This window comes from Gymnodraco acuticeps, unplaced genomic scaffold, assembly GCF_902827175.1.
Source record: "Gymnodraco acuticeps unplaced genomic scaffold, fGymAcu1.1, whole genome shotgun sequence".
NCBI lineage: Eukaryota > Metazoa > Chordata > Actinopteri > Perciformes > Bathydraconidae > Gymnodraco > Gymnodraco acuticeps.
Window position 1 is genome coordinate 113,864 of NW_022990044.1, and position 15,877 is coordinate 129,740.

The window sequence follows — 15,877 nt, forward strand, 5'->3', positions numbered from 1 at the left end:
ACCTTTTGCTGTATACAGCAATAATGATTGATACGGAGTCTGCCCTCCGGATGGCATTGAACACTGGCATTGCAAGAGCCATAACTCGATGCTACTCTGTTACTTTTAAATACCACTGAGATAGTAACGACTATGGTGTAATTATTTCAGAAACGAAATATGTATAATATTATGAATCGAGCCATAGTAGCAGTGTGGTTATGTGGAATAGTAAAAACTAGCCTGAAGAAGAACATTACACACCCGATCCCGCTCCGGGCTGCTAGGAACCATATGAGTAGTCTAATGTTTCCTGTCGACTCTTTATATGAACGGAACGATTTCAGAGGGGAGTAATCAACGCAAACCGGTAATTCAGATGCAAGTATTCTTAAAGCTGTTAAACTTTCTTTCTATATGTGAGCACTCTAAGGTTTGCATTTTTGCGTCCCTTCATTTTACACGAACGCCATTTGATTTGGCTGTAACCTAGTAACGGTTAGCAGCACTATAATGAAACGGGTTGCTATGCGTGATACTGTTGGTGTTAGCCTCAAATGCTACCATCCACGGTTCATAAACCGCTCAGAGACGTTACCAAGCTTAATTTTACGCTCACTGACAATTGTATTCGTAATTTAACAGTATGTAACTCTCATGGACATGGGACCAGTGTTTTCTGTGCACATGAACTATTGCTACAGTCGATTAAAGCTACATATAACAAGTCTTTGTCAGCTTGCTAAGTGTTACTTACTGTTGTTACTATTTCTAACAGACACTGCTTTAGCTACATACATTAACATGCACAGCTGCTTTGGATGCATTGCCACTTACCAATAACACATAGATGAATACTAGGGCCACTTTACTTTTGATTTATATGTAACGTGTTTTAAAGTCACATCAAACCGCTATGTGGAAACAAAGCCTTTCTTAACCCATTTGTCCTGTTATCACAGTGAACCCACTGGCCAACTATTGATGTGGTAGTTTATCCACAGAGACAACCAACCATGACTTCACTGGTAAGTGTTCACTCTTTTGACTTTCAACAACAAAATACAAAATGTCTCTGTTGTCCCTGTTAATGAAGTCTGCTTGTGCAGTGATGTAATCTTATGACAAGTTAACCGTAATGCAGCTACAAGTGAGTGGCCTATGTTCACCTATATATTTATATTATTACTTACATTTTATTTTACCAAAAAGTCCCATTCCCAAACATGTATTTTACAACCTGGCCGTGGTAGCAATTGTACAAAAGCACTCATTAAAACTCAACATGTGCGAATTGATATGCTAACACTTCCACATAAAACAGAAGCAGAAGGAAAAACACACTCCTCCATTACCACATTTTTTGATGCCCTTAAACTTATTATGAATACAGCATTTTATTTTTCATTTATGTTCAAAAGAGGAGGTGGTCTGCTTTGGTGCTGCATGTCATTTAAATGGCATCACATATGGAAAGATAAAGGCTTTGTTTGTATTACAGGGGAGCAGCAGTTCCCCGTCTACAGAATACACAGTGCGAGTCCCAAAGTGAGTACAATGCAAATATCCCAAGAAAAATGTCCGCACAAGCCTTGTATCACATATCACCGCTTTGTGTGTGTTAACATGATTACATGTTTTTCTTTCTTATTAGTGTTTTGCAGACGTTCAATTAAATAAAAGCCCTATCCGCCAGATGCTGTTATATATTTTTATAAATCAATATGGATTTATTGGACTGAGTTGTTGTTCTGTTTATGTAGTTGTTCGTGCATGGAATTGGTTATGATCAGACAATACATTTATTTCTGTATTCTGTTTGTCTCTTAGAAACACCAACAAGAAGTACAGCATTATGGGTTTCAATTCAGGAGACAAGGTCAATTGTTCTGCCTGGACACAGGTGGGTTTCATGTCAGTGTATTTTCATGTGACAGACATTTTGAGCACTCCCTGTGTGGTGGGGCATGAGTCAATACTGAAAGAGAGAAACCACACAAAGAGTGTAGGAAGAGATAAAGAATACGGCAATATGAACATTGGATAAAGCCATGCTCAAAATTATTTAACGTGTTTTAATAATGGGATTTATCTCACTGTGTTCATATCATCATATCAATACTGTCAATACAATTTTCCCAATGTCTTTGAGAGTTAAATCAATAAAGATTGAGACATTTCAGAAATAACTAAATACACATTTTAAAATATTGATTGGAGAGTTTGTTCTATTTAAATGCTACTGAAGGTACATTAACATGACACTGCAGGTGAGTGGGGAAATATGTGATAGACTTTATTCTCCCTGTGTCACCATCCCTAGCTGCGTGCTTACGTTAAGGCAATTATTACTTTTTGGACTGCAAGTTTCCTTTCCATGTTAAGTTTAAATAACGTTTTCTTTAGGTGCATTTACGATAAATCTACAGAATGTTTCGACTAGTCTGAAATAAATGTTATGTAAGGAAGAAGCCCAAACTCTTCAAATTGACCAGTGCATAAATAATAATATTCGCCTTTAATTAGCAGCCACATGGTCCATCATTCAGTTTTACAATTCTCCCTACCTCTCCTTTGCCAGGCTCGTATGGAAAGAGACATGAGTGCTCGGCGGATATACGGGGAGGAAGAGTCGGTGGATGGCGCGGCTGGCAGTGAGTTTGGCAAAAAGCAGCGCGAGGAATCACGGCGGAAAAAGTATGGCATTGTGAAGCGTGAGTTCAAAGTGGAGGACCAGCCCTGGATTCTCAAGGTCAATGGCAAGGCCGGCAAGAGGTGAGGAGATAGACGCTGATGTATCTTCAGCATTGTACTTTTCAACATGTATAAGTCTGGAGGGAACAGTTACATATTTGTGATGTCATTTATATGTTTTCATATTAGCTACTTCATACATATATCTTTCAGCCATCCACTTGTCATTTTGAAAAGTTCTTCCATGTGTTCTATTCATTTTAAACAGCCAGCTCACAATGCACTGCCTTGCGAAAGTATTAACCCCCCTTGCGTTTTTTTACTATTTAATTGCATTAAAACCTGTTATATAAGGATATTTTTGGATTAATTGTATCATTAGATGTACACAACATGATGCCTTAATTGAAGATTGAGGCAGCACAATATTTATTTAAATAACATATTTATTTAAATAACATGCATAAGTATCCACTCCCCAAATGCAGTACTTTGTACATCCACCTTTTGCAGCAACTACATCTGCAAGCTCTTTGGTTATGTCTCTAAAAGCTCGGCAGATCTATCCGATGAGATTTTTCCCGTTCTACTTTTCAAAACGGCTCCAGCTCCTTTAAATTTGTCGGGTTGTGCTGAAGTAGAGCAATCTTCAAGTCTTACCAAAGGGTCTCCATTAGGGCTGCTCCATTATGGCAAAAATCATAATCTCGATTATTTGGGTCAATAATTGATATCACGATTATTAAAAACGATTATCGATTTACTTTGAAAAACATTTTTTTTAACAGTGTTTTTAACAGTCTGTTCAATCAACTGTTAAAAACATACTGTTCACATTTTATTTTTCAATAAATGGATGTTTTCAAAGTAAATGGATAATCGTTTTTTAATAATCGTGATAGCAATTATTGACCCAAATAATCGAGATTATGATTTTTAAGTATTAATTCAACTGAAAAACCAATTTAAAAAAAATGTATTTAAAAATGATCGTTTTATTTCGATTATGTTGTTTTCATAATCGTTGCAAGCCAAAATCGTAATTGCGATTAAAATAGGATTAATTGAGCAGCCCTAGTCTCCATGAGTGTGTTTATGCAGGTCTGTTGGGAGAATCCTTCCTGTTTGGATTACAGCACTCCTCTCCCTCTGTCTGTGTCCAGGTTCAAAGGTCTAAAGAAGGGTAGTGTTACAGAAAACGCGTCCTACTACATCTTCACACAGTGTCCCGATGGGGCGTTTGAGGCCTTCCCCGTCAACGGCTGGTACAACTTTGTACCACAGGCCAAGCACCGAACGCTCACTGCTGAGGAGGCGGAGGAGGAGTGGGGCAGGTGAGAGGGGGGGAGGAACAGGGAGGGATGTTTTGTTTGCAGTAAAGGAAAAGCAAGCTATAAGTACAAACACTTAATATCATACATTATCTTCGTTTTACAGACGAAACAAGGTGGTGAATCACTTCAGCATCATGCTTCAGAGACGTTTCCGGGAGCAGGAGCACGGCTGCGATGATGACGACGATGACAACGAGAAGGGTGGGAAGAAGAAAAAGAAGGGAGGGAGAGGGGGCGACCTGCGCATTACCGACCTGGAAGAAGACCTGGAGATGAGCAGCAGCGACAGTAACAGCAGTAACGGGGATGGTAAGTAATCAATATTCTCAAGTTCTGACATACTTATCCACATTTTTACTCCCTGTCATTACGTGATTTTTCTTCTTTTATTTTCTCCTCCCCTTTTCATTGAACAGATGGAGAGAGCAAACCAAAGAAGAAGAAAGAAACAGGGAAAGGAAAAGGGAAGAAGAAGAAGAAGAAGAGCAGTGACAAAGAGGCCTTGGAGGACAGTGATGACGGAGACAACGAGGGTCTAGAGGTGGATTACATGTCAGATGAGAGCAGGTCAGACACCCCACACTATACAAAAACTGTTTTTGCTTGTTGTATTTATTCTTTGAATAGTTTGAACCTCTGTTTTCCTTCTGCAGTTCAGACGAGGAGCCAGAGAAGGGGAAGATGAGCAAAGGAGAGGACCACCCCAAAGGTCCGACTTTGACTGTATTTCCATGTTTACGGCCTAACTGCCACACTGAATGAATGATTAGTAAATAGGTTGTTCTACATCCCATATTTGTTCTCCTTCTACAGGAATAGATGAGGCGTCTGAAAGTGAGGAAGAGAGTGAGGAGGAGAAACAGAACGAAGAGGAAACAAAAGAGGAGGAAGAAGAAGAAGAGGCGAAGACAAAAACGCCAGCTCCAGCAGAAAAGAAGAAGAAAAAAGGTACAGAACTCCGATGAGGGTCGGACAAAATGCATACCCAATCTGTTCTGCTTGAGGAAGGTCGAATCAAATTATGGTCTCTGTGGTTCTGTGTCACAGACAGCAGCGGCGAGTCGGAAACCTCAGACGACAGCGACATCGAGGGAGAGACGGCCTCAGCTCTGTTCATGGTGATTATTTTTGTGTGTGTGTCTTTTTTTTTATCACCCTTGTTTTGTGTCATCGCTTTCAACTTGATCATAAGTAAGAGGATGATCTCTAATCATCAATATTTTCCATTATGGTAATTATGAACGTCAGCAGAGTGTGTACTTACTCATTTAAAAGGTCGATATGCATGAAATGATGTGTATTTTTTTTCATACCGTCGTTTTTTAATTCTAATCTATAACTTATTCATTATTGTTGCACTACTATATATATTGTTTCATACTTATTTATCGTGACAAAATCCAGTTTCCCCCCGGGATAAATCAAGTATTTCTGTTTCTGACTTTCTTTCCCTTTCTCAGAAAAAGCGCACGCCTCCAAAGCGCGGAGGACGCGGCTCTGCAGGAAGCTCAAAGGCCGGCAGTCGCCCCGGGACCCCGTCCATAGACTCTGCCGCCACCTCCAACACACTCCGAGCTGCTGCCAGCAAGCTGGAGCAAGGTCCTGGATCATACACACACATTCATTATAACTAAACAAGACACTTGACATATAACTATGAAAGCTCTCGTTCTTCCATTCCATCTAAATCTCTGATCCTTGCAGGTAAGAGACCGCCTCCGGGGCCCAGCACGGACTCACCTGCTGCCAAGAGGCTGAAGATGGAGCCCAGCAGTCAGAGCCCCGTCCCCTCTGGGAAGAGTACGCCTCAACCCCCGCCTGGGAAATCCACTCCTAGCTCAAGGTACTTCACTATAACCAGTTTTTTATTATTTTGTTTATTCCACACATGGCAATTATTTTAAAACAAAACATGTACACTTTACAAAACATGTACACTTTTTATAGCGCATGGTGGAAAGGAGCTGGGAGAAGAACATCTTATTTTACCTGCCCCTTTTTAGGCATTTCATTTTTCTCCGATTACAATGCAAGTCAAATGTAATATGTATGTAATGCAAATAACTTCCTAGTCTTTCATTCCCAATCTCAAAGCTATTCATTTTATTAGAATTGAAGCCTCAGGTCTAGATCACATTTAAGAAGATTGAAGACTCTGGATTCAGAGATCATTCCATATTTACAGAAAGAATGTGTGCATGGAGACTTGAACTAGTGACCATCCGGTTCCCAAGCCATGTCCTTAAAAACTAAGCTTCTGCTGCCATATTTAATCTCAATCTTTATTTATTTATAAAGCACATTTAAAACAACCTCAGTTGACCAAAGTGATGTACAGGGAACACATATAAAATAGCACAATAGGAGTAAAATAATCTAACAATAATTAAAAAGCACAATAACTAAGAGATATATAAAAATACATACAAATATCAAAATGCTAGTATTACAAGCCAGTGCAAAGAGGTGAGTTTTTAGCTGAGATTTAAAAAGTTTTTTAAATATGTAATGTTACGGAAATCTTAGAACTAGTCAATACTGTGGAGATATACAATTAGAATGATCGATCAATAAACTATGGGCTCAGAACAGTCTCATAATACACACATGCACACAGAAGGATTCACACTTGTATTTCCGGATCCACACTTGTGTTTTTCAATGCACACACAAATGTGTTCCGTTTCATATACAACAAAAGTTTTACATATGTATTTTTGATCCTCACATATTTGTTTTCCGTTTAAAACCGCTGCACCTGCAAACACAAACCGCTTACTGTGCACGGATCGCTGTGCATTCGTGTGTGGGTTTTTTGAGACTCCCCTGACGGTCAGCCGATTCGTACTTGTAATGTTTTCTATCTATAGCCAATCAGATGTCTCCTCAATTCTAAGCCAATCACATGAGCGCGCCCCCACAAGGGTAGATTTCTTGTGTTCATGACACTTCATATACGCATTTTGCGCTGTCCGGTCAGCTCGCTAAACAGAGGGCGAGAGTATCCTTGACCAGCACGAAGTCGAAGTCGCCTGGTTGGATACGGTGGAGTGGACTAGTAGCAGGGTAGGTAGAGCTGCCGCTACCTGGCGTCTGATCTCTGCTAAATTGGATGACAGGTTAACACAATATGACAACATAGCATCCTCACACAAAGTTGTGGAGGGGAGAGGACATCCTGGCGCCTTGATCCCAATCTGTGGAGGAGCTGCAAAAAGGATCTCAAAAGGGCTGAGTTGACTCCGTGTTCGTTTCCGCATCCTCATGTACATCAGCACAATGGGCAGAGCTTGTGTCCAGGATAAACCTGTGTCTGCGCAGCATTTTGCTAGCTTGTTTTTGATTGTACCGTTCTCTCTTTCCACCGCACCACCACTCTGTGGATGGTAAGCACAATGTTTTCTGATGTCCATGCCAAGGTATTCTCCTATCTGTGCAATGGCCTTATTAGCAAAATGTGAACCATTGTCGCTAGAGATCTTGCTTGGTATCCCCCATCTAGGAATAATTTCCCTTAGTAAAGCTTTAGCCACAGCATTTGCTGTTTGTGCATTTACCGGAAATGCTTCAACCCATTTGGACCACATGTCAAACGATTACAAGACAGTGTTTCTTACCCTCAATGGACTAAGTCCTATTAATGGCCTCTAACATCCCCCCTTTTGACACATGGTCTAACCCATGGGTGCCCGATCGTTGGGAGATTCCCAGTCGATCGCGAGATGTGTCTAAAAATAGAACAAGAATATTCTGTTTTATCGTTAATGTCCTATAACATAATCTTCCCGTGCCAGAATAATGCACTTGAACGCACCAAAGCTTTGTGATTGGCCGGCGTGACCCCATGTGTGGGGGCGTGGCTGGTGGGCAGTAGTTCGCTGACGTTGTCCGTGTCAACAGAGTGACAGGCCGCACACACACAAGACTGCAATTATGGCAGAAGCAAAAAAGCCCAACATATATAATTTTCACTCCGAGTGGGAGGATGATTATTTTTGTATCTATTCCAATTCAAAGTCCATCGTCTCATCTGCAATGCGAGCGTGGCTTTATCGAAGAAGGGTAATTTAGGAGCGGCATTTCAAAACAGTGCACAAACGCTACGAGACGGAATTCCCTCCTGATTCTGCCCTATGCTCCAAAAGGGGAGGGGCCTGAAAGGACAGCTAAATGCACAGCAGTCCATTTTCACCAGGCCCAACAACAAGAGCAAGGCTGCTGCCAGAGCATCTTATCGTGTCAGTCACGTTCTTGCGAAACACATGAAGTCTTTCCAGGCTGAAATGACTGAGGGGGCTGTTCAAAAATCCTAGGGGGCGACTTTTTTTTCACAACAACGAAAAATACTGGCAATGTAATGAATTGACACACCAAGTTTTTTTCATTCTCACTGCTCTACAATCTCTTTGCTTCTTTATTTGTATTCCGGATTGACCCCTCTCATTCTGTTCTTTTCCTCTGATCTTTAATAATAGATAGTACATTATTAGATGCCTGCACTTTGTTAGTCACGTTAACAGACTAACATTGATTTCCTCAATTTATAAATGGACAGGCTCTGTAATTATACCATAACCTTTTCTCCTCTATCCCTTAACTCGTCGTCCTATACAGATTTACTTACTTACTATCTACTCTAGTCATGTCAGGGTTAAAGACAAATTAATCTGGTTGATTTTTTATTTTCAGGATTGAATGTTCAAACCAAGACCTAAAACCTGGCATTCCATAAGAAAGTGACTAATATATAAACCAAATGTAATATTGGATCAAATACTACACCAAATGGACAGACACAGATTAAAAATCCGTCACTAGATGTCGCTCATTGTACCAATACGGTTTATATAATAACATATTATTATTATAGTAAAAGGGCTCGCTTTGGCAAAAACCTGATCCATACAGGCAGCCCTAAATAATAACAGGTAAGCATCATGTGTGGTGCTATCTGTAGTTGTCTTATTTTTGTCGATTTCATCTTGTTTTCACAGAGCTGTGGAAATGAATTTCCCCCTGGGGACAATAAATCTAATCTAAACTAATTTAATATTCAATCCCACACTTGGCGATTGAGAACATACATTCGTAATTTACCTCGTTTAAATCACTTTTGTTCTAATACTATGGATTTCGTTGACACTACTAGCCGACTTTCTTTTGTCCAATATTTTGCGGGAAGGTACATTGCATTAGAAGCTTCTTATTATACATTCCATGGGTAGAAGAAGAAGAAGTAGAGGAAGAGAAGTAGAGGTAGAAGAAGAAGAAGTAGAGGGTAGAAGAAGTATTAGAAAAAGAAATACACTAACGCTACAAACAGGCACAACAACTGTTACTCTGTTTTACTGACATGTAACATTTTATTTCACCTTGCTCATATGTTTTTTTAACGCACATTCCGAAAATGAGGACTTTGCCCGGAAAACAGGGACGTTTTGGTCCCCCCATCCGACTGTGTTTACAGCTAAGCACACATGCTAACATTAATTAAGACTACAAGCTCACTTGGGGTGAGGCCTTGTTTACACGTTGCTTGACTGCCTGCCCACATATCTGATCTAAATATAGTAATGTGTGTTGGGGAAAATAATTATTTAAGTTATTTAATAATTGTGACATTTAATTTAACTTTTCGATGCTGAATGATGCTCAAAGTGAGGGGGCAAATAAAACAACTTAGGGGCAATGCCCCCTTTTGCCCCCTCGTGGCGCCAGGCCCGAGTCTTTCAAAGATGGCGAAGTTGTGAAAGAAGCATTCCTTGGAGGCTGCCGACGCGCTTTTTGGGGACAGTAAAAATAACAGTAGCATTTCAACAGGTTTTTGATATAATAAAAACTCAAGTTAGATACCGTTATTAATCAGCTGTAAGTTTTTGTTTGTTTGAACTTATTCATTATAATTATGTACAAATGGTATAAGATAAAGGTTAAAGTCTATTATCAATTCAGGTTAAGTTAAGAAACTAGTGTTGCTTGCATCCTATTTTAAAGGCATTTATTTTTATACTCTACTAAATGCAACAAAAAAGGGTTTTGATTCTATTAAGTTTGTCTTTTTTATTGTCACTTTGGCAGCAGATTCCTGTGTAGCTTCAGATATGAGTTGTTCTTATTAGTAAGCCCTAATTTATACTTTTGTAGCAACACTACTCAGTTTTACACAAGTAGAAGTGTGTATTTACTTGGTAGTAGGCTGTCAGTAATGGCTACGCCTCTCTAGTTGGACTGGTAGATCTCGGCAGACTGGCAACTTTAAAGTAGCTCTCGGTTAAAAAAAGGTTGGGCACCCCTGGTCTACGTCAACCCTAAAAGCGGAGTTGCTGTAAACGCTAAATACCGTAGTTTAAACACCTATCATACAACAGCAACGATGAAATGAGTGTAGCCAAGGCAGCAGAGCTCTGAATACAGCTCTTGTCACTCTCACACACGCACACACATACACACTAGGGCTGCTCGATTATGGCAAAAATCATAATGACGATTATTTTTTGGTCAATAATTGATATCACGATTATTCATTGACTTTGAAAAATATCAATTGTTGAACTTTAAAACAAATAATAATTGGAACAGTATATTTTTAACTGTTGATTACCCTGAACGTCTAATTCAACTGAAAACCAATAACAAAAATAAATTAAATAAATGATACATTTAAATAAATAATATCACAATAATAAATACCAATAAACAAGATCAACAAATATTTTGGAGCGCACTTCACAAGCTACTAAACATATATAAATATTGATAAATAAATTAGACTAAAATTAATTAGATCAAATATGTTGTAGTGCACTGTCACAACCTAGCAAAGCAAAATAATCGTTTTTTTTCCAATTATTGTTGTTTTTCGTAATTGTGGCAGGCCAAAATCGTAATTGCGATTACAATACGATGAATTGCACAGCCCCTAACACACACACACACAGAGACACACACACATACACACTTTTTGTCTAACACGCTAACACAGTTCTGTGTACTGTTATGCCGTTATGTTCAGTCATTGTTCTTATGTTGAACATGAATACATTTACTTTGTAAGTAATTATGGGACGTATTTCTTCTTTCATAGCAATTTTCCTTCATACTTTATTGCCGTGAAATAGGTCTTAAATTCTATTCAAAGTGGTCTTAAAAAGGTCTTAAAAAGTCTTAAATTTGAGTTGGCGAAACCTGCAGGAACCCTGTTATTGCAACTTTTGGCAACGAGCATTGTCCACATCGAGACGGGTAAAGTTTAAACCACACCCTCGGAGCGCGTTCTCTCCGCCATCTCCGCAGTGTTGTTGCTGCATGTAGCAGCTGCGTGTGTGTAAACTGCCCCACCCCTCGCACACAGACCGGGGAGAGAGATCTCGTCTGATCGAAAATACATCATAGACGCATTTATTTGTCTTTAACATATTAGAAACAAGTTGGCGACACCAAGACTGCGATATAATGTTTTTTGTAGCAAACAATACATGACATATATTTTTTAAATGTCTCCAGTACCGATAAAAAGACCAATAACGTTGGAGCTTAACGGCGCGTAAAACACACGTGATGACGTCACCAAACGAATCGACGACTGAATTAGTTGGCAAACTAATTTGGTAATCGATTAAGTCGATTAGTTGTTGCACCCCTAGCCAGGAACGGGTTACATAGTCATCATTGCCTTGTGAGAATCAGATAACGCAGTGCATGAAACTGGGCAGTCCATGCTGTATTTAAACACGTCATGTGATGAGGAATACTCAATCAACGGGTTGTCTGTGCTAGTCCAATCAGTACTAGATTCCCAGTCTTTAACGATTGGACCCAAATCTCTCCATTATCAGTGGGCCCGGGCTAGGAAATGTGTGGGACCGGCCCCTAGGATTTGATACAGCTTTGTGTGTGAGTGTAACAGAAACAGCGCTGCGCCAGCGAACTCCAATACATAGTTTTAAGCACGAGTTCATCATTTACACATTATAACAGAAAACTCTCATCTAGTATTGACATGGATCATCAACAACGTAGCAGTACAATGCAAAATGAGGAGGCCTCCATGAACACAGCAGATGGAAGACACGCTGATTATTAGTCAAACGCAGCAATCCTGAGAATCAGGATATGTCAGCAGCAATTGATACATATTCAACAGATCTCCATCATCAAATGAGTGTTTTTGAACCATCATAGGAGATGGCCGTCGGACTTTAAGACCCTCATTTGTGGAAATGAGGTCCCAAGCCAAACCGGAGAATCGATCTCTTCCCAGTAAATGTATTGGGCAGACAGATGATAGAAGAAAACTGTGTTCGACTGATGTGGGAAATGGGTGACTGGCATCACCGTTATCTCTACACTGAAGCGGTACAGAAAACTTCTCCTTTACAGTTACCCCAGCAGCTCCTATTGAGTGAATACATCTACCACTGAATTTGCAATCAGGCAAATCTGCAATTTTTTACCACAGAAAGTGTAGCCCCAGAATCAACCAAAAATGTAACATCACCACCCATGATAGCTAAAGTTAGTGTGGGACATTTCTTAAATGCTGTTTCAGTCTCATATTTCAAATATGTACCCTCTTTAACCACATGTCTTCTAAATCTTCCAATTTCTCAATAGCCTACATGATGTGTGTGTGTCACTTCCCTGTTCAGATGCTGCAGGCTGATTTCCGTCTCGCTCGATTGGGCCCCTTCCTCGCTTTTCTGGTGTAGGTCAGTCTGATTGTGAATGGCCCCCGTCCACGCTGTCCCCCTCTGCCTTCCGCTGCCAGTGTTCTGTGGGCAGTCCCGGATCCAATGTTCAACACTGCCACACTTGAAACATCTTTCGTCGTTTGAAGGTCTTGCTTCTCGTCCTCTGCCTCGGAAAACCTCCTCTGCCTCTCCCTCGGTATTGTGAGCGGCCAGCATTCTGCGCGGCTTGCGCTGTGGCTGTGAGTCCGTTGAGGAAGGCATTGTGTCTCCCCAACGCCTGGTTGGTCCCCTAGGGCATCGGGTTCGTTTATCCCGCTGTTGTCCCGGAATACTTGGGCCTGATGGGGGTGGACGAGCTTGGAGTTGACGGGGAGTCTGCTGACTGCATGGCTGGGGCTTGTAGTGGCGGGGGAGGTGGGCCAGCCGGATTGCCAGGGTTGTACGCCGGGGGGAGGGAAAGGATACCCAGAGTCGAGGAGAGGGTCATTCAGGCCTGCAATGGAAGGATACAGAGATGTCTGGGGTTTACATGGTTTTGGAAATAATTTATTTTCCTTCTTTTCTTCACATTCATTTTCAACCTTAATATTTTCTTTATTGCCGAGGCCAACTGCCTCCTTTCACGGCATTCTGCTTTCATCCTCCCAGTATTTTAAACACTTTCTGTGAGAGTCAGCTTTTCTAAGTCTTTACTTTAATTGTACTCTTCTTTTTCATTCCATCTTCACACTCTTGTAATTTATCCTTTAGGTCTTTGATTTTTAATTTACTCAAAGATCCTTTGGAAATCTGAACATTTCCGTCCAGATATTAATTTAGACAGACTGTTTTCACCATATTTTGCTCGCATGACATCTACAATCGGGCCTCAGGAGGTTGGCCTGCCCCTCTGCTTTGTCTCCCATGGAGAAAGTCTTTAAAGGTCCCATGTCATGGCCATTTCCACTGATCATAATTACATTGTTTGAGGTCTACTAGAATAGATTTATACTGTGCAATTTTCCAAACTCCACATTGGTTTCGCATACAGCATCTCTGTAAAGTGTGTATTCAGCAGTATTCACTCTCTCCACTAACCGGCTCGTTGCAGCTCTTGACCCCCCCTCCCTGTGAGCCCAGTGTGCCTCCGATTGGTCGGGACGTTGTGAATCGCGCTGAGCTCCGTGGGGGTGTGATTTCCTTGTTTAGCGATACACAGCCAAACCCATCCTGAGCATACACAAAGTCACAGCCGAAGTAAAAACAATAAGTGTAGCTTGATATTGAGTAAGACAAAGGTTGATAAACGCTGTGAGAATGGGTCTGCAGAGAAAAATTTCGCCGCAATCCCAACTGTCTGTTATCAGCCTGCAGCCAGGGAGGATAAATCAGCAGAGCTGCCTGCACTGAGTGTGTGAGGAAGTCCGTGGATTGGTCAATTTGGACCAATCGGCGAGGGGCTTAACGTAACGGCTCCGCGGAAGTAACGTAACGGCTCCGCGGAAGTAACGTAACGGCTCCACGGATTGGTCCATTTCGTTCCGGGTACGGATGACATCATGCGTACCCAGAAGAATCAATATGGACAATGACGTATTCTCCAACGAGGGCGTTTTGGCGAGGTTATTTTCTGTGTTAGAGTTTTACCTCGCTACAGGGTGTACTTTGAGGGTTTTTGACTCTGCACACCGTTTACATGCATAAAAACCTTCATAACACACAAGGGGACGGGTAATAACCGGAAAAGCATGACATGGGACCTTTAAGTGTTACCCTCAGTACAAATCACACAAAAACTGATCGTAAACGTTTTACGACGGATATACCAAATATCCTACTTTTGAGCAGCCCGCCTAATAAATGTCATGGAGGTTAATTACGTTTTTACTTTTAAACAATTAGAAATTTTACATCTCACTGAGCATTGAAGACCTTTGAGTTTGTTGGATCTCGTGAAAGTCAATCGGTTTCACCCCAGCGCTGGTCCTCTCGTCCCGTACATTTTCTGTCGAGGTAGAGGAGAATCCGAGGATCCCGGAGCGACCCACCAGCGTTCCGTAGGTGTCCCCAATCAAACTTGCAGAGATCCTGCCGACAACGCCAAGTTGATACGGAAATCTTAGACCTAGTCAATACTTGTGGAGATATACAATTAGAATGATCAATCAATAAACTGGTAAAACAAAGAGGTTGTCTTTCTGGTTCTTTATTCGAGATGCCTCGAAGGCACAAGTCCTCACAGAGTACATGATAGTCTGCAGGGAGTGTGCGCAATAGTCACAGAATAGCAAAGCTTATATACAAGATAGGGTGGGCAGACAGGAGTTTGTGTAGCTAGGCGTAACGCCTCAGAAATCTGCTTTCACACGGATGCTCGTATTCGCTATTAGACACCTGTGTCCTTGAGCTGTAGAAAGTATAACGGTTATCAGATTATGGAAGTTCAAACTTTGGTGTGCAAGAGGAGTAGTTTCAACATAATCGTGCCAAATCAGCTCTGTGCGCCTTGAAGCGCTTAAGAATAATAACGCTCATTAGAGTAATGCACAGAAAACAGCACATATCAAGAAATTGTACAGTAGTGTTAGACAATGCTTTTAGAAGCATTTGGTTTTACCATATAAGGTAACATAAGAAATTGCCTCTACAGTAACTTTTGTGAACAGGATAAAAACGATGTTCTTTTCTCTCCGTCTCCTCCACAGTGACGTGCAGCTAACGGAGGAGGCGGTGCGGCGCTACCTGATCCGTAAACCGATGACCACCAAAGACCTGCTGAAGAAGTTCCAGACCAAGCGCACGGGTTTGAGCAGCGAGCAGACGGTCAACGTGCTGGCTCAGATCCTGAAGCGCCTCAATCCCGAGCGCAAGAACGTGAACGACAAAATGCATTTCTACCTGACCGAATAAGCGATGGAAGAAAGGTATTAAGCGGCAGGGGGATGGAAAGGGGGGGGGGGAAATGAACCTCTTCAGTCAGAAAAGTACGATCTGTGGAAGAGAGGCTTTGTGTCCGTGTCTTGATTTTGTTTTTTTGCACTGAAATCTAACAGTAAATAATAGAAACCGTGTTATTGTTGACTGAAAACAACTGCATTTCTATAGTTTCTCTGTGGTGAGCCTAGAGCCCACTGGATTAAAGAAAAAGTCTTTAACTTGTTTTTCTTAGGTAGAATTTTCCCAATAAAATTTGAAAAATCA

The 15,877-nt window shown here is 41.0% G+C and overlaps 1 protein-coding gene across 3 annotated transcripts; it reads left to right on the plus strand.

Moving 5' to 3' along the window:
• The first annotated feature begins 260 nt into the window (after positions 1–260).
• On the plus strand, positions 261–15,877 carry LOC117545669 (general transcription factor IIF subunit 1-like). Of its 3 annotated transcripts, none has more exons than XM_034215530.1 (14): positions 261–349; positions 942–1,007; positions 1,481–1,527; positions 1,810–1,882; positions 2,561–2,754; positions 3,837–4,007; positions 4,111–4,316; positions 4,424–4,574; positions 4,661–4,716; positions 4,821–4,955; positions 5,055–5,125; positions 5,468–5,606; positions 5,712–5,850; positions 15,382–15,877. In XM_034215530.1, exons 2-14 carry the CDS (start codon positions 996–998, stop codon positions 15,584–15,586), a joined length of 1,599 nt encoding a protein of 532 aa, XP_034071421.1. In that variant the 5' UTR covers positions 261–349; positions 942–995; the 3' UTR covers positions 15,587–15,877. The 3 variants fall into 3 exon arrangements, with proteins under 3 accessions (XP_034071421.1, XP_034071423.1, XP_034071422.1); XM_034215532.1 differs by having other exon boundaries at positions 329–360; XM_034215531.1 differs by lacking the exon at positions 261–349 and adding an exon at positions 352–412.

Coding starts and splice junctions, on each gene's coding strand:
- LOC117545669 (XM_034215530.1), top strand. Junction 4,717..4,820: donor AGGAGAGGACCACCCCAAAG/GTCCGACTTTGA, acceptor CTCCTTCTACAG/GAATAGATGAGGCGTCTGAA. Junction 5,607..5,711: donor TGCCAGCAAGCTGGAGCAAG/GTCCTGGATCAT, acceptor TGATCCTTGCAG/GTAAGAGACCGCCTCCGGGG.